Source organism: Pan paniscus, chromosome 13 (assembly GCF_029289425.2).
Source record: "Pan paniscus chromosome 13, NHGRI_mPanPan1-v2.0_pri, whole genome shotgun sequence".
NCBI classification, from domain to species: Eukaryota; Metazoa; Chordata; class Mammalia; order Primates; family Hominidae; genus Pan; species Pan paniscus.
In genome coordinates, this window is record NC_073262.2 from 37457206 (window position 1) to 37484146 (window position 26941).

General features: G+C 36.6%; 1 protein-coding gene across 1 annotated transcript in view; it reads right to left on the reverse strand.

Moving 5' to 3' along the window:
• Positions 1-26941, reverse strand: part of THSD7B (thrombospondin type 1 domain containing 7B) — a 914353-nt gene that overhangs the window by 203234 nt on the left and 684178 nt on the right. The window contains exon 15 of the mRNA XM_024927960.4: positions 23737-23915. Within this exon, the coding sequence (XP_024783728.3) occupies positions 23737-23915 (179 nt within the window). The remainder of the gene's footprint in view (positions 1-23736; positions 23916-26941) is intronic.

Here is a 26941-nt window from a genome sequence, read left to right on the forward strand (position 1 = left end):
AGGATATTGGGATTCTGAGAGTTTAATCTTGCTGAGGATTCAAACAAATAAATGACTAAGAATTTTAAGGGACGACTACTGGATTCCATGCCTAGGCCCTTGTAACTGTGCTCTAACAGCATAATTGAGAAGCTCACTGATTCAGGCAAATGAAAATATAGACCTAGAAAGCATAATTTGCTCTTTTAAAATCTTGACTGCCACCTGATGTGTCTGTGTTATGATCCAGAGGTTTAAACTAAAAGAGAGCTAACAAGAAAATAAAGAAACACTTCTTGTGAGACATCTAGCATTCCCATACTTCTTAGTCAAGTTCAGTTGACTATGTGGTCTCCATATTGGGACGCTGGGGATAGAAAGTGCCACTGGTAAAGCTAGAAAAAAAATAGAGAAAAGGGAGACCAAAGGAAGTGGACTTTGACAAGTAAAAGCTGAAACCATTCAATCTGTTTCCTCCAGGTCTAATGACTTAAATGTGAATAGGAATGAGTAGAAAAGAATCCAGGGAAACAGCTGATTAATGGCACATTAAGTAAATTTCTGGAAAAACTATAGTAACCAAACATCAGAAAATTGAGGAGCAATTTGAAAGCAGTGTTTACATAGAGGAATTATAAATGGTATGGTCAAACATATGTACAAATACATTGAACATACACTTCAGTAGGATGAATTTTAGTAATGAATGAAAACAATTTGCTGAAAGTGAAAAGCATAAGATTGTAAAGTCTTGGCCAAAGGGATTAGGTAGCCTTCTTTTAAACAAATTCTACAGTTGTTTCTCTAATAAATTTATTATGACTAACGTGGCACATCTAAGAGGAAAATGCAGTTTCATTTCCTTTATTCCCTCCTCACCCACTTTCAGGAGGTCCTATACTCACCCTTCTACTTTTAAGAAAGTGGTTTTCAAAGTGTGATTTGTAGAATGCCTGAGGAGTACTTGAGACAATTTCAGAAAGCCTACAGGTCAAAACTATTTTCATAATCATAAAGCAGATGTCTTTGCTTTTTAAAAACCTCTCAGACATTTGTAGTGAGGGTGCAAAAGCAAGGACAGTAAACTGCTGGTACTTAAAAGCAATTGAAGAGTGGCACAGAACTGTACTAGTAGTCATTGTATTCTTAACCACTGCACTCCCAATCACACATCTTTATAATATTCAACATGACTAATTTTGAAGTGAGCATAAAATAATTCTGCTACGTACTAAGGTTTGAGAGTTCTCTTGATATGAAGGACTTGTGTGATTGAGTTGCAAGCAGTACTAGCTGATAATGGAACATCATTTTCACTTAAAATAATGTTTTCCTTGGGAGGCCGAGGCGGGCGGATCATGAGGTCAGGAGATAGAGACCATCCTGGCTAACACGGTGAAACGCTGTCTCTACTAAAAATACAAAAAATTAGCCAGGTGTGGTGGCGGGTGCCTGTAGTGGGAGGCTGAGGCAGGAGAATGGCGTGAACCCGGAAGACAGAGCCTGCAGTGAGCTGAGATCGCGCCACTGCACTCCAGCCTGGGCAACAGAGCAAGACTCTTTGTCTCAAGCAAGCAAACAAACAAACAAACAAATAATAATATTAATAATAATAATGTTTTGCAGACAAGCTATGGTTATAAAGACTTGCTTATTTAGTGGATAATTTTTCCTGAATGAATGGAGACTGTTACTCAAAAAAAAAAAAACAATTAATAGTATTTGTTTGCAATGATAAAATTGAAGCTCTCAAAAGAAAATTAGAAATTTGGAAGACTTGTGTCTGCAACCATAAGCTTAGGAGTTTCACAGTACATAAAAACTTTTAAAATAATATCTGTGGTGATATTAATGAGTATGATTTTTGATACTATGTATTAACATACCAGCATAACTCAATGGACAAATATTTTCCAATGACCAATATACAATGTCAGAAAATAATGCATAAAGATTAATTCAAAATGCCTAAGATCTCAATGTATTTTAAAGTAACAGAATATAAAAAGTACACTGTTATGATTTTAGATTCCACACTGCAACTAGCCTTTCAAAACCAATCATTTGTCAAGTTTTGGTGTAGTACCAAAGAGTATCTAAAACTACCTAAATGGTCTACTATAATACTTCTCCTTTTTCCACCTACATATCTGGGTAAGGCTGAAAGTTGTTCATATCCTTTACTAAAACAACCCATTGTAAAAGACTGATGCAAGAACAGACATAAGAATTCAGCTCTTTTCTGTGAAGTCAGATATCAAAGACGTTTGCAAAAGTGTAAAACAATCAATGCCACTTAATTTTTTTTGTTTTGAAATATATAGTTATTTTTCATAAAGGTACAATTTAGTTTTAACTATTTTAAATACACTAACACATACTTTTTCTACTTTTCAGTTTAAGTTTTGATTATAGTAAATATAGATGGATAGAAGCTATATAAGTAAAAGTTCTTTTAGGTCCTCAATAATTTTTAAGAGTGTATAGGATCCTGAAACCAGAAAGTGAGAATCACTATTTTAAGGGCACTTTCTTAAAAGGCTTTTTAGATGAAACTTTCCTAATTTCTTTTCTATTTCAATTGAAATAATTTAATGAGCTTTCCACAAATCTCATATTCTGGCATTAAAGCAAGCAGTTAATATTACGAGCAGCTACCATGTAACATAAACACAGCACTGCAATATGAACAGGAGGAAGATGACTAACCAAAGGCCTTAAACTCCAACACCTGCAGATTGTAGGCCTGTGACATAAATGGGTAAAATAATTTCCATCTAAGAACTAAGCCCTTTCCACTTTCTTAAAACCCACCACACTATTTTTCACATTATCATTTTTGATAGAGACTTGAATTCCAAGAATAATATTTTCATCTTGAAGCAACCGTAAGAAAACAACAGAACAAGTTTCATTATAAATGGTCACCCGCAGTACTGCCTTTTGGCTTTTGCCCTCAGCACAGAAGAACATTTTCTGACCCTCGTCCAGAGACACCTTTCCCCACAGTGAAGAAGGTGCAGAGTCTAGGGGACATGCCACTGGGAGCCTGCACCTAAACCCCATTTCACAAGCCCTGGACCCCAAAGTTCTCCCCAAAATGGGTTTGAATTGCTTCGATGACTTGTGTGAGCCTCTTTTCTAGATTTATCCTCTTGAGGCTGGGGACTGCACCCTCTTCCCATGTGATGACCCCTAGACCTGAGGAGTAGGCATGGGGTCCTTGATGGCAGTGGACAGAATTTATACAAGTAGATTGGGGTTTCTGGGACAGAGTAGGAACAAACAAGCAGAAGTGCAAACCACAGTGTGAAGACGGGCTCTTCCTATGGCACCACATGCCACCCCAGAACTTTGAGAATCACAAATTTGAATTTAGCTTTCTGGGTAGTTATGAAGGTGTATTTGTCAAGGTAGAAGGATAAAACATATTTTATATAACAGTTTGTTGGCTTGTTTTATAACTTAATAATTTAAACATATGAAATGTGGATGTGTATTTGAATTCCCTCTCCAAATCACAAATATTAAGGGATGAGCCTGGCTTTTGATGTTTGGCTTAGAAATGGGAAGAGCTGGCCAGGTGCAGTGGCTTACGCCTATAATTGCAGCACTTTGGGGGGCCGAGGCTGGTGGATCACCTGAGGTCAGGAGTTCAAGACCAGCCTGGACAACACAGCAAAACCCTGCCTCTATTAAAAATATAAAACATTAGCCAGGCGTGGTGGCAAGTGCCTGTAATCCCAGCTACTTGGGAGGCTAGACAGGAGAATCACTTGAACCTGGGAGGCAGAGGTTGCAGTGAGCTGAGATTGTGCCATTGCACTCCAGCCTGAGTGATGAAGTGAGACTCTGTCTCAAAAAAGAAAAAAAAAAAAGTAAAGAAAAATAAAGAAATAGGAAGGGCTGGTGGAAGAGGGAGGGAAGACAGTCATTATACTGGTATATTCTGTCTAAAGACTATAGACATTCTCAGATTCAGCTGAAGAGTGCCAGACATTCTGATTTTTAAAGGAATATTGGGAATCCAAATTTTAATGCAGAAAATTCTAATTTTAAAATCTTAACAACTAATTTTAAAAATTGACAGCTGGTAGCAAACACTGACTGGTCCAAATAATGTATTCTGTAGCTGAGAGCTGGCCAGAGGCCCACTAGCTTACAATGGTTTGGGCTTGAAGAAAATTTGCAACATCATGGAGTTTCCAGGGCTCTTCTTTCAGCATCCTTACTAGCATCGTGATTAATAATAATGGCTACCTATCATTACATGCCAGGTGTTATATTAAGATTTTTGAACATGCTATTTCAACAGCATTCATACTTCCCAATGTTTTTTGTTTGTTTGTTTGTTTTCATCCATGGGAAAGCTGAGGAGCTCAACCACCCATTTCCACTTGTCCAGTCTCTTTTATAATAATTTGTAACAAGAAATCTGTTTATCCTTTTGCTCAGCAAGTACAGTAAGGACAAAGTATAAGGTCATGGATTAGAACATTTACCTGGTCTGTGAAGAGATTAAACCTTGGTGAAAATTGTTGTAATTAAGTGAGTTAATCTGCTTGCCATATTGATTCTAAGTCTGTAATTCAATAATAGGTTCTGGGAAAGTGAAACTTGAACCTTCTAAGCAATATGGGCATTGGGCATAAAACTCTTCTGCTTCTATGCCAATAAAGTGTCATCTCTCAGTTACAACTTCTTTTATAGCTTTTCCATAACTCCTTCAAATGGTCTTCTAGATGGGCTATAAAGTAGTTAATCAGAGTAAATTAAAATTTGTACTTAGTACTAAAATGTAAATTAATTGTATGTTTTCCCCCAAATCTAACCATTTGAAATATCTGGTATGGATATTTTAGTGCTTCATTCACTCTAATGGTGATAATTTTAGCAAGTTATTAAAACCACTTCTCACTTCCCCATCATAGTAGTCCAAAAGATGCAGCTAATGTTTCAGCATTGAAGCAACTCTTACAAAGTCATTAGAGAAACAACCGGTGCTCTTTGGTTCATCATAAAGTAAAATAGAGCAGAACGTTATCATCTGTCCACTGCCCACCAGACAATGAAACCACTGTCCTTACTGTGAAAAAAGTTTAAAGTTTTCAAGAATCAAGGGTATTAAAAATTAATCTTTTCACTGCCAAGTTTTATACTTTTGCATATCAATTTCCCCCAGCTGTGATAGTTTCTTTTATAACATCGCTGGAGAGGAGGGATGCAAAGTGATTGTATTTAAGCACAGCAATACTTATTTGATGATTAAGGCCAACAGAATTATGGGAATTTTGTGACATGTAAATGATATAAATTATATAAAAACTAAAAATGCTCATTTCTTTTAATTAAGAAATAAGTCAGGAAAGATTTTTCCGATGTTCTGAATAATGTGCATTACAAATGACTGATAATAATTCATGCAAAGAGGATCGCATATTGAATTCAGAATGTTCATATTTCACTTTTACATTACAAAACTATTTCTATTCAGTTTTCTTTCTCTTAGTACTTCGCTATCTCTATTTAGCGTTATGCAGCTAACTTGACTAATTTTTCTCGCCAGAATTATTCAGTATTCTATTCAATTACCTTTCTGGTTTGATCTCTTAGACATGGGAGACTTAAATATTAATCCCTGTAATCCCAAGGGTGAGGAGCCAGAATCTAGACAGATCCAGATAGGTCTACATTCAAACCACTAAATGTTCTATTTTCATAAATTATTTTCCCCGGACTTTATTGAACTTGCCATTTGTTTCAGTTTCATATAGACATGGCCTAATCAACTACATAAAAACCAACATTTTAAAAGTTGACAAATACACAGAATTAGCAATTCAGTCGTCAAGAAAAAGGTCCAATCTCTTTTGACCACACCAATACATTAAAAGGACTGAATCAAACTTTTCCCCTTTCACTCTCTTTCACAGGGCTTGATGCTACCTGTCTGGTTTCTAGCTCTGACTGATGTAGAGGGTAATGTAAACACCCTAAAGAATCCATAGGGAAGTTCATATAAGGCCAAAAACGGAATCTGAAAATAAAGTATCTAAATATACATGCTAACTATTCTCCAGTGACTCAATTTACTCAGAGAAAATAATGTAATATTTTCACTATGTCAGAAGTTCTACCCACCACCCCCACCCCCCACCCCTCCACACACACAAATCTATTTGCCTCTGAAGCTTTTATTTTTTCTTTTCTTTTTTGTTTGGAGGCACACAGACTTTCACTCATGTGGTTCCAAGTGCTCAGCCCTTGGAGACTCATGATGGCGATAGAAGATATGACACATGCCTTCTAGCATCTTCAAGTTTAGAGGACAAACCAGGAGAGACACATGCAAAACAGTAGAACAATGGCAAATAACTAGATGGGTATGTACATACTAAAGCAAGCTTTAAGTGTTTGATGTCTCATTGCCTTGCACTTGCTAAGATTCTACCCTCACCTCTTCTGAATGTATCATCCCTCTGGGGCTTTTTAAACTTTTTATAGCAACTGTATATCTAAATCTAAATATATAAATCTCCTTAAGTGACAATTTTCACTGGGATTTCTTTTCATAAGTACAGGCTCTTATTTCACTTTCCTGCAAAATAATATGCAGCTCTACTTCTCCCTGCCAGCTGCTATTGTTACAAGCATTACTAAATGGTGTTCCAACTTCAATAGTCTACAGAAGGTTTAACTTGGATCAAAACATTCTGGAGAAATCTATAGAAAATATTAGGCTTAGTTTTCTTCATTAGCATTCTTATGAGCACTCATTAATATGTGCATAATTTTACTATGCCTTTAAATCATTCGTAAATAACCCAAAGAGGCTTACATAGTTACAGAGGTCAGAGAAAACAGAAGGAGAAACATGTGTTGTATGCATGTATTGCTTGTCTGATTTGGGGTTTCCTTATTTATCATTTGAGTGAGGCATGAAGGTTGTTTACAGAAAATAGCTTGCAAGATAGAATCATCCCTTTGCCAAAAATGTAAGTGTCAAGGAAGAGCCCTGGTCAATGCAACTTGTATCCTCATAGAGAAAGTATTAGGCCATTTTTCCCATTGCAAATGAGACTTTCTGATATGTGACTTAAAACATTACTTAATTTTCCCATCTCAACATTTTATTTAAAATTAATTATACTTTTGTCAAATTAGGTATCAAAAAGAGAGTAACATTAAGTGTATATAGGGGACATTCTTATTTACTCCTCAACAAGCATTCCACCCTAGGTGATCAGCCTACGAAAAAACCTTCCAACTAGTTAATACACATTAGCATCTCAAAGTGTAATTTGCAGACCAGCAGCTTTGCCCTCATCTGGCAGCTGTTAGAATTGCAGGCTATCTCCTTTCCCCAGACCTACTCAATCACAATGTGCACTGAAACAACATCTGTCAGATGATTCACGTACATATTAAAGTCTGTGAAGTCCTGCCCTCCCACACCAGTATATAACAAATGTATTCCAGGTGTGACTGAGACATTGCTGTCACCACCCCACAAAGCCTAGGGTCTCAGATCGTTCACTGCTGCCTTAAGCAGTTCTGAACATGTATCCCAGTTCATCAGACAAATATTATAGATTTCTATATGTGCCAAGAAGTTTAAGAAATAAAAGGTTGGAAACCACTTGTCTGAGCAAATCAAGCTCTCCCCAGGACTTCTTCCAATGAGTAGTTCACGAATGGACATACATGCAGCTTCAGTCAGTGAGGCATGAGGGAAAGGCTTCTGGGGGAGCTGGGTAGGCATTGGGAGAATTTTGTTGTACCTAAGATTCCAAGAACAGCAACACTCTCTTATTCTTTTGGTCACTGCTGCTTCAGGAGGCTACTCTGCAAACTGCTGGGCCATTTTGCTAACAACCAGAGGATGAAGCCAACACTGAAGATGACAAAGCAGACAGAGATGAAAAGAAGCTCTGTCTTTATGACATTGCTGAGCCACAGAGCCAACCTGCCCTGGAGTCTCCATAACCTCTGGACTTCTTGCTATATGAAGTAATGCATTTCCTTACTCTTCAAGCCCATTTTGGCTTAAGGTTTCTTTTAGTTGCAAATCATCCTAATAAAGAGGAGAAAGGGCAATTTTGCTGATTGCGTGCAAACTGGTTTCATGTATATTTGAAAAAGGTAAAGCAGCTCAGATGCCAAAGCATCTAGAGTAGGCGTGTCCAATCTTTTGGCTTCCCTGAGCCACACTGGAAGAAGAATTGTCTTGGGCCACACATAAAACACAGTAACACTAATGATAGCTGATGAGCTAAGAAAAAAAAATCATAAAAAAAATCATCTCATAATGTTTTAAGAAAGTTTACATATTTGTGTTGGGCCACATTTAAAGCCGTCCTGGGCCACAGGCAGGCCACGGGTTGGACAAGCTTGATCCAGAGCATTATTATCAATACTTCACACTTTATGACCTCCCACTCAAAACTGGAATGCCAGTGCTCAATGGAAACTCATTGAGCAGTAGAGTAAAATAAGTGTGTGATGAATAAATGAAAGAACGAATGAATAATAGCACAAGTACACTGAGTTAAAGTCTTCCAAAATATTTACCATTACCTTGAATTCCATTTTATTGTTACCACTTCTTTTTTTGAAAGCTACTGGGGCTTATGAACAAATTACTGTTTTGCTACAAAATTCTCATCCATATTATAAACTTATATCATTTTACCCACCTGCATAATACTTGCAATGCTTTTAATTATATAGCATGAGGGTACACATATAATATTTAATGACTAATGCAAAGGAAAATATATTTACCACCATATCGTGCCACTCCAAACCATGGGGCCATGAAATACCTTATATTTTATTTTTCCACATATTCAGAGGAATATACACAGCCATCAGGTAAGGTCTTTCCCCACCTAAGCAATAGAAAGTTGTTGGAAGCTTCAGGTTCAGTTAAACCATCTTCCAAAAGAGATTACTTGCTCATGGTAAATGCCACTTGACATTAGTGGTTCAGAGAGTCATTGTCAGAAGGCAATATTAGAGGATGAAGCCAGAGTGCTACTGGCTTGTTTGCCTCTAAGAACAATGAACATGTAGTACACACCCATGTTATTGATGTGTCTTATTGCACTTGCATTCATTTGGCTGGAAGATGTATTCAAAGTAGGAAAGAATAACGATGGACCAAGTGTCAGGACCCCTGTTCTAGTCAGTAATTAGGTGTCATATCACCGCTCTGAGTCCCAGTTACCTCAATGACAGAATGAAGGGGTTGCCTTAGACAGCAGTTCTCAGTCCTATCTGCCCATTAGAATCACCTGGAGATTTATAAACATATAGACAGTTGGATCACATTACTAGATATTCTGATTTAATTGGTCCAGGAAGAGGAGCAGGGGTCATAAATCTCTTGTAAATCTAATGTGCAGCCACGTTTGGCAACTAGTAGATTAGATATTTTTAGGTTTCTTCCCAACTTGAACTGTCTTTTTTTCTAGTATTCAATTGTCCTGGAATGTCTTAGTTATGTTCAGCCAGGTACTCTTTTTTTTTTTTCATGCATGGGGAATGCCATTAAAGGGGCTCACATCCCAGTCCCACCCTACTCTGCCTCCTGCTTACTCCTAGTTTCAGACAAACAAAACTATACTTGGTGGCAGTGGTAGAAAAAAAGATTAATATATGGCAGAGCACATAAAGGAGAAAAAAAAGGCTCCTTGTAGGATTGTTCTGAAGCCTTTGCATGTCCTTATTTCTCTCTCCTAAATTGGAACATGCTTTGGGCTCTACACCCAGATTTGCTCTTTGCAATAATCTTGATTCAACATCCACAAAGGATAAGGAATCAGTCTCAGGAGAGACCACATAAGATTGCAGAGAGAGATGATTATACACCTATTTTACTCCAAACACAAGCGACTAAACATACATATCTAATCGACCTCTGGGCTATCATAAAGCATATTTTTATTGGAAATAAAACTTACTTCTGGTTTCAACATGGATAGCATAGACCACACACTATCTTCAGTAAAATAAATAAATAAATAATTTTTTAAACAGTCAATTGAGCAGCTCTTCAATATGGAGATAATACTAATAGCAACTTTTCACTGTGCTCTGGCCAAATTCCAACTACTAGAATCTGTATTTCTATGCCTAAGGGTTTCTTCCAGAACAGAAGACTGCTTATGCTTAGTACAAAGTGCAAAGACTTAACATTCCCTCCACCAGGGACTCTCAGAAATTTCCTTATGAATATTCCAGCTCCCTGGCCCTTCAGGTGAGATAAATCTGAGGCAAGTGTTCTGCACAGCCTCCCAGAGTTACCCACAAGCTTAAACTTCAGTGGCCACTATGGTACCTGGCTTAATAATGTGTCTCTCTTGGCTTCTTCTTCTCTTTGTAACACTTCCTACTCACTTTCCTAATGGTGTTGTCTGTACTTAATAATAAAAATCTTACTCCTGAATTCTGCACTCTTTCTGGAAGAACCCAACCTAAGATAACACTGTTAGCAGTTTTCAAGTCACTTGTGGGAACTGAGTAGTATATGTTTTGAGGGTTTTGGGGAGGGATAAACATTAAAACCAAAAAGTAAATGAGGAAATCATATTGTAATGTAATGTGAGAGACCCAACCAGATGCCCCTCTATCAATTATGATGGACCTAAAGGTTAAAAAAACAGTTATCTACAAGTTAGAGATTCAGGGTCCGCCTGGCATGACAAATATCTATATTCCTATGGGCTAAACCTCCTAACCATAGGAGCCATCAACCCTGATTTACAACCCAGACCTACAACTCTGATTACACAGAGGACCAGCCTTACAAACATCCTTTTCTGATAAGCTATTGCAGACTTTAAGCCAGTTTTAGTCAGCTTATAGAGGCTGTGCAGAAGCTGCCTTTGTGTCTTACAGATAACTTTTCAACATAAAGTGCAAAATTCCACCTCATTTTAATGCTAAAGCCCTCCCAAGTGAAGATGAGATATTTGTTACATATATGTGTATCCATTGTTTATGCACTCACCTCACCTCATATATATGTACAGCTTTTCCCCTAAACCTGCTAAATATGGATGATACTGGCTCTGTGAGGCAAAAACCCAATATGTCCTTCTCCTCTTCAAAGAGAGAACATCTTTTGTCCACACTGGAGACTTTTACTTCCAGGCTTGATAACCAATATTGCCAATAAAGCTCTTGTAGCTATTATTTGGCCATCCTGGTGGTCTTTGGGATGATAGTAGAGAAAGAAAAGCCACAGAAAGGTAAATGGGGGGAGTGATGGCAGGTAGGGGCAGCATGTTATATTAAACAGGTTGTCAGGTAGGAAAGAGTAAAAAGTTGAGTTTGTTTCAGACTCCCAGAAAAAGAGAAGAAAAAAAAAGCAGTTGAGTCTGAACAAGATTTTAAAATATGGTATAAAAATACATGCATGGAAGTGTGAAATGTCCCTTTAAATTAGCAAAATATAAAATTTTGGACCAATTATAAGTTCAATACAGTTGTATCTCCTTGCTCTGAATACAGAGAAAAGCAACCACAATTTCTGTCTTTGTGTTGTAGTTGCCCCCTGGCTTATGCTACATGGTCCTTGCTGTCTCTAGATTTGTGAGCTGTCTTTATTTACATGACAATCGAACATGATTTTAAATCCAATGTAGAAGGAATGTGATGAACAGTTCCCAGAAAAAGGAAATAGAGCAAGCTCAAATACTGTACTGTGCCCCCTTCCCCATGGGGGATACATTCCAAGACTCCCAGTGGATGCCTGAAACTGTGAATAGTGCCAAACCCTGTATTACTATGCATGGACTTGTTTTCCTTCTTCACAATTTCACAGATAGATTAACCTCTTACCGTAGATCTTAGCAACCTCAGCATACAATTTTTTTCTTTCCTTATTAAGTTGAGAATTTGTACCTATTCACTTAAAGGAAGCACTTCATGGCTTCTCTTTGGCATACGTGAATTGTGAGCTTCACTACTCTTGTGCTTCTGAGCCATTTTTAAGTAAAATAAGGGTTACTTGAACACAGGCACTGCAATACCACAACAGCCAATCTTGTCAACCTAAAAGGAAGAAGCTGAGGCTAAATTAATATAGAGAGTTTATTTGGGCCAATGTTGAGGACTGCAGCCTGGAACACACTTCCAGGTTGCCTTGCAGAGTGCTTTGGAGAACAAAGGAGAGGCTCAAGTTTTGTTTGTTTTATTTTGTTTTAAAAGGATGAATCAGGAGAGGGAGCAATTACAAAAGTTGTTCGTCATGAATTCGTATTGGCTTATAGAAATAGCATTGGTTAGTGATTGGCTATGCATTGGTGAACTATAGCATGCACAGCATTTGACGGCTACTTGGTCTCAGTTAGTCTAGAGCCCACACAGCAAGTGTCTTCAAAAGATAATTATTTAGCTCAAGAGGGAGTGAGTGAATGCTGTTACATTTTCAATGCCCCTGTGAGCTTCTATAACTTGAAGAAGCTCACATTTCTCAGATATAGAGTTGTTTATTTTTCTTCCTCAATCTGATAACCAAAAGGACTACTAAGTGACTAACTGGTAAACAGAGTATACAGCATGGAGACACTGGACAAAGGGATGTTTCATGTCCCAAGCAGGACACAGAGATGAGGCATGAGATTTCATCACCCTATTCAGGATGCTGCACAATTTAAAACTTATGGATTGTTTATTTCTGGATTTTTTCTTTTAACATTGAATGCAGGTAATTGAATCCATGGAAAGCAAAACTGCAGACAAAGGCAGATTACTATGTATAATTTCATTAAAGAATCTCTGATGACTTGCAAAGTAAGTTGAAAGACAAGTTTAATTAACAGACACCATATTTGATACCCATCAGTTGATTTATATGATCAACCTGAGGACATGAAACTTTCATACTCTTTATGAGACAGCCTGGATGAGGGCTGATGAGGAGATAGAAACACAAAAGTGGCTCCTTCCTTCTGACTCCTCAGCAGTTTACCTGAGCATGGTCATTTGAGCATGTCTCTGGCTCAGAAAAGTGTTATTGGGGAGGGGTCATAAAACGTTTTTAAAACTATACCATGCAGTTTGTATGTTATCTCAAAGGCAACAAGAAGCTTTGAAAATGTTTAAGGCATATCAAACTTATGAGGCAGAAAATTAAGGTTTCTGTACGAAGAATAGATTGAAGAGGAGGGGAGGAGGGAAGGAGATAAGAGACAGAGGAAACGTAATGGTTATGATGGTTATTTTGGAGTGCAGTGAGCAGAGTCCAGTGGGAAGGTAGTGCTCATGTACTTTTGCCATTTGGGACAAGATATATGACTCAGGACTAGGCAGCAGTTACTGATATGCTGTGATGAGAAGTGTTGAGATAAACATTTATTGCACCCACATGGCTTTTATTTTTCAGGGTGTCAGGTCATATGTTAAGTCATTATCTAAAATTATCTACTATCTGTATTTACGAAGACCTGTGATAGTTTACAAGTTAAGATGAAATGCCAATTGCTTACTGAAATTGAATATCTACATATCCTATGATCTAGCAATTCTACTCTTAGGCATGTACTGAATAGAAATGCATACATATGTGTCTATTATTAAAAGACTTATACAAGAATGGTCATAGTGTTATTTGTAATAGCCCCAGACTGGAAATAACCGAAATGCCCATCAACAATAAAATGAAAAAATGTGGTATATACAATAAAATAATGAAGTATATACAATGAAATAAGGCACTGAAAGTCAACAAAATATTGCTACATGTAACATCATGAATAGTAATATTAAGTAGAAAAAGGTAGGCGTGAAAGAGTACATAATGCAAAATTCCACTTACGTAAAGTTGTTTTCCTCAGTGATAAAACTAATCTATTATGTTAAAAATCTGAATAGTAGTTATATTTGGTGAGAGGAAGGGGGCCGTGAAGGATTTAGGAAACAGAGGGGTCATCTGATATATTGATGATATGTTACTTCTTGACCTGGGTAGTGAGAGAGAATGTTTACTTTGTGAAAAATCATAGAGTTGTGTACCCAATGATTTGTGTGCCTTTCTGTCTGCACTCCTTCTTATAAATATACAAAAAGGGCCAAAGAATTACACATTCATGGGAAGTTATTTAAAAGTTATATTACTTTTTGTCATTAGGGAAAAAAATGCTATGCCAAATAAGGTGTTTAGGAATAAAATAAAACAGACTGCTTCCATACAGGAAGCAGTGACAACAGCTTTTACTATTCATCTGAGCTGAATCATTACAATGAAAATATTTGAATCCAAATGCTCCAGGAGATAAATGCAAAAAGAGGAGCAATCTGCATAATTTATTTCTAAAAGGCAATATAATATAAATACAAGTAAACTGATGTGGAAACAGATATTATATGTTAGAGACCAAGGAAAAATGTTCATACTTAACATCTATCTATCAAGTACTTACCGTGTATCAAGCAACAAGATAAGAAGTTTATATTCACTTTAGCTTATTTAATAATCATAATAAGCTTATGAGATAGTTGTCACAATTATACTCATTGACCAGATTAAGAAATGGAGACTCAGAAAAGTTCAATTTGGAAAGAGAACTGAGTGAGTCTTAACCACTTAATATACCAGTGGGTGACACTGGACAAGCTATTACATCCTCTAAACCTTAGTTTCCTCTTCTGTAAAATGGAAGGGTCCTCACAGATTTGCTTTGGGTATGGTATCATGCAGACAAGGAGTGATTACTTTCATTGTTTGAATTAGAAAGGGTAGGCTAAGTCAACTGCAGAGAAAAGTTTTTCCATGGCTGACTTCAGAAGAAATGATGGCTTCACTGGGCAAGAATCTTAACCCTGGTAGTATTCACAAACCTGCCTGATCAGAAGAACCAGCAAAAATAAACCATTTTTGTTTTAACAAATACATGTTCCTTAATTCACTCTAAGTGTACTGAACTACAGATTCCAGAGCAGGTGTCTGGAAAGCTGTTTCTGTAACAGTCTCCTCCCAATCCCAGTGATTTTTCCATTCTTATGACCAATAATGGTTATGATCAATAAACTCCAGATTTCAAAAGACCTAGATAGGTTCCTCAGAGAGATTATTATTTTTATCTTGAATCTTTTTTTTTTTTTTCTTTAAAGACAGAGTCTCACTCTGTCACCCAAGCTGGAGTGCAGTGGTGCGATCTCAGCTAATTGCAACCTCCACTTCCTGGGTTCAAGCAATTCTCCTGCCTCAGCCTTCCAGGTAGCTGGGATTATGGCACCTATCACCACGCCTAGCTAATGTTTGTATTTTTAGTAGAGATGGGATTTCACCATGTTGGCCAGGCTGGTCTCAAACTCCTGACCTCAAGTGATCTGCCTGTTTGGCCTCTCAAAGGGCTAGGATTACAGGCTTGAGCCACCACACTGGGTCTTTTTATCTTGAATCTTAAGTCATGTAGAAAAAAATAAACTCATGTTTTAACAAATGTTTTTCTGCAGGAACCTGTGACAATACATAGGTCACTTGCTTTCTGTCACTTTATCTTAATATTGGAATAAAGCTTTAAAAAAATCTAAAGAATGGGAGACTTAGCATGCAATTTAGAATCTTACTCTCAAATGATATTAGGAAATTTCTTTTTTAGATTTTTTTTAAAAGATACTGTACTCCCATCGGTTTGGATTTAATTTTCAAACTAGTATAAGAGGTCCTTAAAAAGTTCATGGAAAATGGGTATGGTGAAAAAAGGACACATAGATTTCAAAATTTTTTGCACCAAAATCAACTCATATGAACTTGTTACAACATGTCTGGACAGGATCTAGTTTGATGCAGTAAGAAAGATAAGATATCAGTTTGAAAAGAGTCCCTATCAGAGCAACATGAATTCTGCTAAAACTAGAGCAAGAACAAAAATCAAATTTATGGGAAAGCTTGGGTACAAGAATGGTGTAATCATTGATCTTTATGAAAAGTTTATGGAGACAGTGCACCAAATAAAATAAAAGCACTTTACAAAAAGATAACTCATTTTAAGAAGGTATTAGACACTCCTGAAGATGAAGCCCAAAGGGATAGACTATGCACATCAATTTTTGAGGAAAAATTTTATATTGGTATTGCCTGAATTGAAAATGACTGATGATTAACAGCATACACAATAGCCAATACTATAGATGTCTCAACTACTGCAGAATTATGAAATTCTGACTGAAAACAAATTAAATTTGAGCAAGCTTTCCGCTTGATGGGTGCCAAAACTGTTGCATCCAGATTAGCTGCAAGACAAAAGCAGAGCTATCAATGGAAGTTTTAAAAAGTGGGATCCAGATCCTGATGCATTTTTTGAAAGAATTGTAACAGGAGATGAAACATGGCTTTATCAGTACTATCCTGAAGACAAAGCACAATCAAAGCAATGGCTACCAAGAGAAGGAAGTGGTCCAGTCAAAGTAAAAGCAGACCAGTCAAAAGCAGAGGTCATAAAAATAGTTTTTTGGAATGCTCAAGGCATTTTGCTTGTTGACTTTCTGGAGGTTCAAAGAATGATCACATCCACTTATTGTGAGAGTGTTTCACGAAAGGTAATAAAAACTTTAGCAGAAAGACCCCTGGGAAACCTTTACCAGAGATTCCTTCTTTATCACAACAATGCTCCTTCTTATTCCTTTCATTAAACAAGAGCAAATTTGTGAGTTTTTCATAGGAAATTATTAGGCATCCACTTACAGTCCTGATTTGGTTCTTCTAACTTTTTTTTTGTTTGTTTCCTAATCTTAAAAAGATCTTGAAAGGGCACCCATTTTTCTTTAGTTAATAATGTAAAAAATGATTCATTGCATTGACATGGTTAAATTCCCAGAACCTTCATTTATTTAGGGGTGGACTAAATGGCTAGTATCATCACTTACAGAAGTGTCTTGACCTGGATGGAGCTTATGTTGAGAAAGTTTATCTTTTGTATTTTTATCTGTTAATTCCATTTTTCCACAAACTTTTTAAAGTCCTCTGGTACATTTAGTATAAAAAATTTACACACATAAAGTTAGATTCTTATTCTTTCAATGCCTGAAAGGAGGGGAGAGCTTTTCACTCTTTATTTAAAGCTTAAATGACAGACTGATTCAGAGAAAATTTGAAAAGCAGGTTGTAATGTTTTTCTAGAAAACTACTTGGGAGCTTCTACTTGAAGCACTTGGTTAAGAAGACAGTTTTGCAAAATTACAAACAGATGATTTGATTTTCCTGTTGAAGCTAATGCTATCTAATATTTCAGGGCTTTAGGAGTTAAGGGATTAGGGATAATATGAGATGTGGGAGGACAGTGAAAGACTTCCAATGGCAAAATTAGACAAAATTTGCCAGCTTCACAATTTTATAGCTGTCTCCAGCCAATCCTGACAACCCTGCCCAAGGGCAGCCTTAGGGACATTTGACAAGCCAGCCTAGAAGAGAACATTCTAGAGGTGCATAGCAAATACCTTGAAGAACAGCTAAAACTGAGTTTGGATGCATGTAGAGTAGCAATAACCAGGTATGAAAAAATATAGTAAAATGTAAGACTACATGGACAACAGATACAGGAAAATTGCTTCTCATGATTGATTCTGACAGCTCGCAAGAATAACGATCAAAGATTCAAAAGATTTAACAAGCCTGAGGGGGTAGTACTTTGCAATGATCTACAATAGGGTGTGTGTGGATACAAATGTTGGGGGAGAGGAATCTCTTGAGGAGAAAAAAACAATTTTTCTTGGAAATGGCGACAGGGCAAGAACAAAAAAGAATAATTGCCTCTCCTCTAAGCTCCATTCAGCTCAATTAGTGCAATGCCACAACTTGAGAGCACAGAGTCGGGGCTAGCTGACCGGCAGAAAGGATACAAATGGAAGAACACCAGCTTATATAAGGCATTTTATGCCACCTCCAAGATAGGGTATATGCCTGGGCTTTGGGATTATTACTATGCAGAGAGAGGTAAAATGTTTTAGGGGTTTTGTCTTCTAAATTAAATCCTCCCAAATAGCCCTGAGGAATAAATCACTCTGCAGCCCTTAATTATACGGCATGTGATGTTTCACATTTAAAACAAGTTCTTATCCAAGGTAAAACCACCAACCTCCCCTCCGCATGTAAGAACAGTACACCTGAATGTGCTCAATCATGGATCAGTTTGGGCTGCCTTCCATATGGATACCCAGGAAGATGACTTCTTGCTCCAGTAAAGTCTGGGGCTCCTGCCAAAGTTCTACATCCAAAGTGAGCAGCAGTCTGCCAAGAATGATCAGGCCTAGGTCAGGATCAGAGAGTTGGGCTGGTTGAAAAGATGCAAGAGGCCAACACTGATAAAACCAAATTAAATCTGAAGCATAGCCATATATTTCTGTGTAAACAAATATTGTAATAGAATGGCAGTTATCCTATTTTCACATCCCAACATGCTGCTAATATAGTTAATAAAGCAGTATCAGAATGAGCATAAGCTACTTCTCCATAGAAATTTTTCTCATCCCAAAGTCATCTTCATCCTAAAATATATTTGTATATCTTTGGAAACAAGAAATTCTTAAAAACATCATTACCCTGCTATGAAAAATAAAATTTATTACATTATTCATTTCCAAATTTAGAATACCTCTCTTTGGGGAGAAGACACACCTTTAAAATAGCAGTTGTTTCTAGAGAACACATATATTTAATTTATATACTCTCATTCAGTTGCAAACATAATAAAAATGATTTCAAAATGCATTTAAATAGCATGTACTTATAAAAAGCACAGGTAATTAATCTTGATACAAAATTTTTATTCCAACAAACTGAACATGTGCTTTGTAATTAATAAACAAAATATATAGTTTTCTGGAACTCTGTTGGTTTCCGCCATGTGAAGAACTCATAAAGGGAAATGTAAGTCCAACAGGGCTTTAATGTCCTCATATTTAATCTTCTATTAGGCAACATTTAAAAAAATATGTAGCAAAAAATGTACAGTGCAAGTGCACTTAAATCTACTCAACGCATTAGAGACTGTGAAAAATTAAAATATATTAGGTATTTTAATATGCAAAGCAGAGTCAAGGGCATCAGCCAACTAACCTGCTAATACAATAAACTATTTAGAAGATGTTTTATGCCTTGATAAGAGCTTTGGACAAGCTGCATGCTCAAAGTATCTAGCATCACAAATATACTTAGCAGAAAGCTACTCGAGTATTGCTGTCATTTAGGCACTTCTAGAGAAAGAGCTATCATTGTGATAGGTTTTGGTTTAAAAAGGAGGCTTTTATGAAGGATGATAAATATTGATTTCACTAACAGATTCAGATCAACTTATGAGGAGCATGTGTACATAATAGCAATCTTCCCATTTACATTGTTGTGTTAGATTGCAATGGGGAATGAAACACCCAAGATGTTCCAGGAAAATTTTGAAAGACTTTTTGGTCAATAATAATTTGGGGATTCTGATCTCTTTCCTCTAGAAGAGCCCACATTTTTGAGAATTCTAATGACAAATCACAGCATAAGAGACCAGAGTTCTAATATATTTGTTTATTTCTGTGGAACTAGGCACCACTCATCCAGAGAGAAGGCTACGTTTTCAAATGAGGCTTCCAGTGAATACAATTTGACAACCCACAAGATAATGTACAGGGACTGGAATGAGTTGCAAAAGTAGAAAGACAGCCCTTGCCCTCAAAAAGACCTCATATTCTAAAGAGAAGCAGTGGAGGAGAATGAATAAGTATATGCAGATATACTGACATTTACATAAACACATACACACATCAAAATTCAATATTTTTATGAACAGTATGTTAGGTTCAATCTGACACATAATGTATCCTCCTCATGCCCAAATAGTAAAGATGTGTTCCTCTCTTAATGTTATAATTTGGTTACTTTTTTTTAAAGCTCTTACTTATGGGTAAAAATGCAGTAGGGTATTAATCTGGTTCCAAAAACAGGAAAGTAAATCGAAAACTGAAACAAATTGGACAGGAGACGAATAACCTAAAGCTAGCAGTAAAATTGAACTTTGTAAAAAAGCCTCAGTAGGTATAACTCTAAATATACCATATGCCTAGCCTAGAGAAACAAATAGTGGCCTCCTCTAAAGAATTGCCATAAATAATAGAAGCTGGGGAATAATTTTTAAACATGAAAATTGCTGACAACCCAATTTATTGTCAAATGAATTAAAAAAATATGAATAACATCAAACAAAGCTCTATGTACAGTATAACATACACATGGGATTCTACTATACATAAGAACGAATGTATAATGAAGTCACCACAGAGATCTTTCCACAAACATACTTACACACACACACACACACACATAGATAGATAGATAGACAGAAAGACAGAAAGATAGATAGATAGACAGACAGACAGACAGATAGATAGAATGGCTCTGAAGAGAATTTCTTTTAAATTTAGGATTTTTCACTATATTATTTGCCCTTGCCATTCAAAAACTTATGAGTGAGAGAAAGGACTTATTACTTATTGTCCTGATCAATTAACTCATGGTAAGATATAAAGTATGTGTGGAGAAAAGTGATTCCTTATACACATTTGGTGCAAATGTAAACTAGTAAAGCCATTATGGAAAATTATATGGCAGTTCCGCAAAAAACTAAAAATAGCATTATATGATCCAGCAATCCCATTGCTGGGCATTTACTATAAAAATTTGAAATCAGTATGTTGAAGAGATGTCTGCACTCCCATACTCATTACAGCACTATTTACAACAGCCAAGTTATGGAATCAACCTAAGTGTACATCAATAGATGAGTGGATGAAGAAAATGTGATATAGATACGCAATGGGATACTATTCAACCTTAAAAAGAAAGAAACTCTGCTATTTGAGACTACATGGATGCAACTGGAAAACCTTATGATAAGTGAAATAATCCAGGCACAAAAAGAAAAATACTGCATGTTTTCACTTACATGTGGAATCCAAAACTATCAAGTTTATAGAAACACTGAGTAGAATGGTGGTTATCAGAGGCTGGAAGTGGAGGGAAGGGGGATGATGCTCAAAGGGCACAAAATCTCAGGAGAAATACATTTTATTTTCAATTGAGATATATTGCATAGCATGGTAAATGTAGTTAATAATAGTGTATTGTACATTTCAAAATTGCTAAGAAAGTAAATTTCAAGCCGGGTGCAGTAGCTCACACCTGTAATCCCAGCACTTTGGGAGGCCGAGGCGGGCAGAGCACGAGGTCAGGAGATTGAGACCATCCTGGCTAACACAGTGAAACCCTGTCTCTACTAAAAATACAAAAAATTAGCCAGGCATGGTGGCAGATGCCTGTAGCCCCAGCTACATGGGAGGCTGAGGCAGGAGAATGGCATGAACCCGGGAGGCAGAGCTTGCAGTGAGCCGAGATCATGCCACTGCACTCCAGCCTGGGAGACAGAGTGAGACTCTGTCTCAAAAAAAAAAAAAAAAAAAAAGTAAATTTCAAATGTTCTCAGCAGAGAAAAAAAGTATTTGAGGTAATGGATATGTTAACTAGCCTGATTTAATTTTTCCACACTGTATTCAGAAATTACACATCATTTTGTACCCCTCATATTGTTAATTTACAGTAAATAAACTTTTTTTTTAAGATATAACATATGGATTGGGGTGAGGTTCTTACTTTAGCCACATACATACTTGATATCTGAAATCTCTTTATAACAAACTAAAAGCCAAACTAAATTATATTTCTGATCATTATACAGGGTTCTTTTTTGAGCATCAAGAAAAACCAAAAAGAAAATGTCTTTGGAAGGCTGCTATTCCCTTCTGGAACTCAAAAGTTAGAAATACCCTCTACAGACAGACCTACCTTTACTTATTGAATTTATGTAATTATTCTTGAACTTTGATTTAATTTCTAGTTTGTATAACTTCCCAAGGGTATAAGTGCTATATGTTAATGAATTGTTTAGAACAAGTTTCCTTTAAGTCACAACAGGCACCCAAATACTGTCATGTCATCCCTTCACAAAATGAGTTATTTTTATCTTATTCTTACTCTCAAATGTTATAGACATGTCTATACATTTGCCTACACATACTGAGAATAAAGTCTTAAAGTCAGAGTTCAAATAAAATCCTTTTATTCCCTTGATAATTTCCTAGTTCATAAAATTAGCATATTAAAATGAGTGTTTAACACTAGTGTTATAAAGGCTTAGCTTTCATTGATGGTTTTGAGGAAGATACAAAAAGAATTATCATACATTATTTATAACTATAAGTGCTTAGTAGTTCTTTTCATTTTAAATGCCCAGAAAATTCCTCCAGGGATGGGCAAATATTCTTCATACAGAGTATTTCCCTAAAAGTCTCCCACCTGAACATAAACCTGCATTATTTCTTTCTTTGTAAGGATTATCTCTTCAGATATCTCTGCTTTAATTATTTCCCTCCAGTTTTCATTAATCATATTTTATTCTCCTGTCACCAAAATCTTGAGGTTTTTTTTCCAACTTTTACATTGATTTTATAATCCTCTGCTTTATTTTCCCTAAAAGGTTCATATCTTATTTAAGAGAATAAACTATGGTCATTATTTTACCACATAACCTTAAAAATCAAGACTAGCATAATAACTATGCTCTGTTTTAGAACTTAAACATATCTTGTTGAATTTTTTTTTAATTTCAGTGAGTTATATGTCTTTTATAAAAACCTAGAAAAAAATAGCTAAAGAGATTGGCCTTGAATTGATACATGATATTCAAGTCTGAGCAGTACTAAACATGCTATTATAATTAAGAAAGGACATATGAGATTTTCCTTACATTAAACAGCATGTATAGAGGCTGAATGGAATTGAGAGGATAGAAATTCATATACTAGAATTAGTAATAGAAGCATGTGTAGCTATTCTTTTAAGTTTCCCAATTACAGAGGATCTACCAACTCATATGAGACACACTTCACCTGTCTAAAAATAAAAAAAACTTTTAATCAAAATCATCTTGTACTCAACCTAGTCAACTGATTAATGTAATATCAGTCCTAATCTAATAATCAGTACACAATCATGGGAGAAATTTGAGTTCTTTATTATAATTCTTAATGAAATCTTAGACTCTGTTATATATACAAAGGCAACTGAAATACTCTAATCAACTTTGATTGCTTAGGATGGCAATTTCATTAGACATGTATATGGAAAGGGATCTATCATGGTTTTATTTATGAAAATATCTATGACTTTTGAGAAAGCAGGTAAAGAAGTAGTTCAAAAGAGATTTATAGACTTGTGGAAGATTTGGCAAGATTGAGAATGAAAAACATTAGGATAAAGTGTTAGGTGAAACAAAAATAGAACACCATTTTTGGACTTGATGGATAAGACCACTAATCATATTGCCATAACATAAGTGATACTCTCCCAACATTATTACTTATATTTAAATATATTTATATATTTAGACATATATATATATACACACATATATATATCCAACTTTTAAAATATCAAAATTACAGCTTAAGATTATTTTAAAATCAATTTGATTTGATTTTGTAAATATTATTACTACTAAGGATACCAAGTTTGTCTCAGCATTATCCAGGTGTGAGCAAAGCTTCAATTACTAATTCTATTATTTTAATTTTGGCCCTCTTAATCCTTCTTCTGAGATTGTGATAACTTTTAATGAGCTCCTTGTAATAAGAGAATGACTTCAATTTCAATGGGAAATAATAATGAGGATAGCTTTTTTAGCTTTTTATTTGTTGCTTCATGCACTTTACCTGATTCTTGAGATCCAGTTTGGGACATGGTCGTCCTCCATTGTAAGGTTTTTCTTTTAGCCATTTGGATCGAATTCTCACTCCAATTCCACAAGATGAACTGCAAGACCCCCAACTAGACCAATCGCTTAACTTGCAATCAAATGGGCAGGGAATGACACATTTTTCTTGAATGTAACCTGACAGAAAAAGATTTAAGAGAAGAAAGTCTGATTAAAATGTACTGATCAAATTCACTTTCTATTTCCATGATCACAGTTTGGATTTTTTCAACAATATTGCTGTAGTGGCTTCAATAATTTTGTTCTCAGATAAACAGATCAAAATTTTAAGAAATAAATATGACATCTCCATTCAAATTTGTGTCACTCTGTTTACTTTGTAGGCAATTTTGGGATGAAAGGAACAGGAAAAAGTACACAGTTAGTTCTGGTTTCTGATAAGAAGGAATGAGGTAGCTCAGGGCTAAAGATGGAGCCATCTCCCCTCACTGGGCCTTGTATTTCCCTCCTATGATTCACTGTCTAGAAGAGGGATTATAAAAGAGTCCATCCTTCTTAAGGGTCTATGATCTGCAAGGCTTTCACTTAAAAAGAGGTTGATTCTGTAATGTGACTTGGGGATGGGAAGAGGACAGACAGTGGACCACAGATTAGGAAGAGTGGGATATTATTGAAAGAAGACAGTAGAAGAATAGCAAAAAGTTGTATAATGAGATATTGCACTGAAATCAAGAGATGTGGGTTGAAGTACAGCTTTAGAAGTTCTAGCTCTACTTGGCCTTGCTTGTGTCTTCAGCCCACTTCTTGCAACGGTCTTTCTCTGGATAATCTCACTGTTTTAACTATCACCTCTAATAATGACTACCAAATATATACTTCTAATGTAGATCTCTCTACTAAATTCTATACCATCTACTGAACCACTCTAATTTGATGCCCGATTTACTGAAAATTCAACATGTCTAAAACTGAGGCCATCAATTTCCTAAAAAATTATACTTCTCTTGTGTTCCTTTCCCGATTAACTGCAACATCATCTGATTCCTGTATCCTGTTGTAATGCCTATATAATCTCTTCTGCTTGAGTGTGGGAAGGAAGTGTGAATGTGACAGAATGTCCCTCCCATTATTAGGTTATGGTATATGGCAAATGTGAAGGGAATTTACAGATATGATTAATATGCCACATCAGTTAATCAGTTTGAGATATACTGGGTGGGCCTGGCTTAATTGGGTGAAAAGCCTTAAAAGAGGACTGAGTCCTTTTGTGTAGAGAGAGAGAGATTCTCCTGCTGGCCTTGAAAAAGAAAATAGCCATGCTATGAAATGCTGATGGCATGGTCACATGACAGGAAACTGCAAGCAGCCTCTAGAATCTGAGGGCAGCCCCTTGCTGTCAGCTAGCAGAACACAGGGCCTTCAGGCCCACAGGTGCATGGGGATAAATTCTGCCAAAAACATGAGGGAGTTCAGAAGAGGAGCTTTCCCCAGCCAAGCCTCTGCTGAGATCTCAACCCTAGCCTACACCTTGATTTTAACCAAGTGAAGCCCTCAAGCAGAGAATCCAGAGAAGCTGTGTCTGAATTTCTGCCCCATGCAAACTGTGAGATAATAAAGGTCGTTTTGAGATGTGAAGTCTGTGGTATTTTTTTATGCAACAATGGAAAAGCTAAGAAGTTATCCAAAATAAATATCTCCAGTTATCTTAGACCCTCCTTCATCATTCTACACAAACATTAAAATGTGTCACAAATCCTTATATTAAAACAAATAAATAAGTCCCCTATTCCACAACTCCTTTGTCAGGCCCTAGTTCAAGATCTCACCATTTCTGGCCCAGAATAATGCCATATTCTCTCCACAAGCCTGCCTTTCTTTTTCTTAATTGTTCTGTTTTGGTATCTGTCAATTACTTTGAGGGGGGGAAAAAGATCATTTTCTAAAATACAAAATAACTTTTATTACTCCTTTTTTGAAACCTCTGCTAACTCCCCATTGCCTTTATAATAAAAAGTCAACACACTTTACAAAAATAAAACAAACAAACAAACAAAAATTCTTTATAAAAGACTCTAAGCAATGGTTTCAACCTTGTCTGTAAAATCTAAGTCCATTCCCCAGGACAAACCATAGACCAATTCTACCTGATTCTCAGAGGATGGGACCCAGGAAAGGGTAGTTTTTGTTGTTGTTGTTGTTGTTGTTGTTTTGAGATGGAGTCTCGCTCTGTCGCCCAGGCTGGAGTGCAGTGGCGCAATCTCGGCTCACTGCAAGCTCTGACTCCCGGGTTCACGCCATTCTCCGGCCTCAGCCTCCCCAGTAGCTGGGACTACAGGCGCCCACCACTGCTCCCAGCTAATTTTTTTTGTATTTTTAGTAGAGACGGGGTTTCACTGTGGTGTCAATCTCCTGACCTCGTGATCTGCCCGCCTCGGCCTCCCAAAGTGCTGGGATTACAGGCGTGAGCCACGGCGGCCGGCCAGGAAAGGGTAGTTTTTAAACACATTCAGATGATTCTGAGGACTGCCTACCAAACTTATTGTTCCCCCCTCCCTCCCGTCTCTTCTATCTTAAATTCTTTCTACACAGACTACTCCATCTTCTCCACGAGCCTTTGCTCGTGCAAAAATGAGTTATTTTCCTAACCAGCTTAGCCTCCCTTCTTCATTACTTTAACCACTCTCTTGCCAATTTGGTTGATGGCCTCGTCCCAGTGTTCTGCCATCCCAGGCTGGAAAAACTTCAGACTTAGTTTGGTCCAATTGTCTTCCTTTTCTGTTCTTAAAACAGGGCTGCCAAGCAGAGATGAAGAAAATGCTGATACCACACTGGAGACACTTTAATAAGTACTCTATCTTCAACCAGTTTCTCACACTGCTTGGTCATTCTTCTGAGTTTTCTTCTCACTCTGATTCCACAGACAGCTCTTTCAAGCCTCCACCTATTTTCAAACTTCTAAGACCTCACATCTTCCTCACATCTTCCTTTACAGAAAAAAACAGCAAGAAATGGACGAGACTCCTTCAGTTTCCTATGAATGTGTCTGTATGCATTCTCATATTTTTTTCTTCTCTCTTCATATTAACATGAAAAAAGTGTCCATTTTCTGCATTTTCCTATATAAGGAACATTCTTCATTTCCATCTGATTTCTCCCCTGGTCTACAGGCTCTTTCAGAACCTTGTTTCCTTGATTCTCTTTCT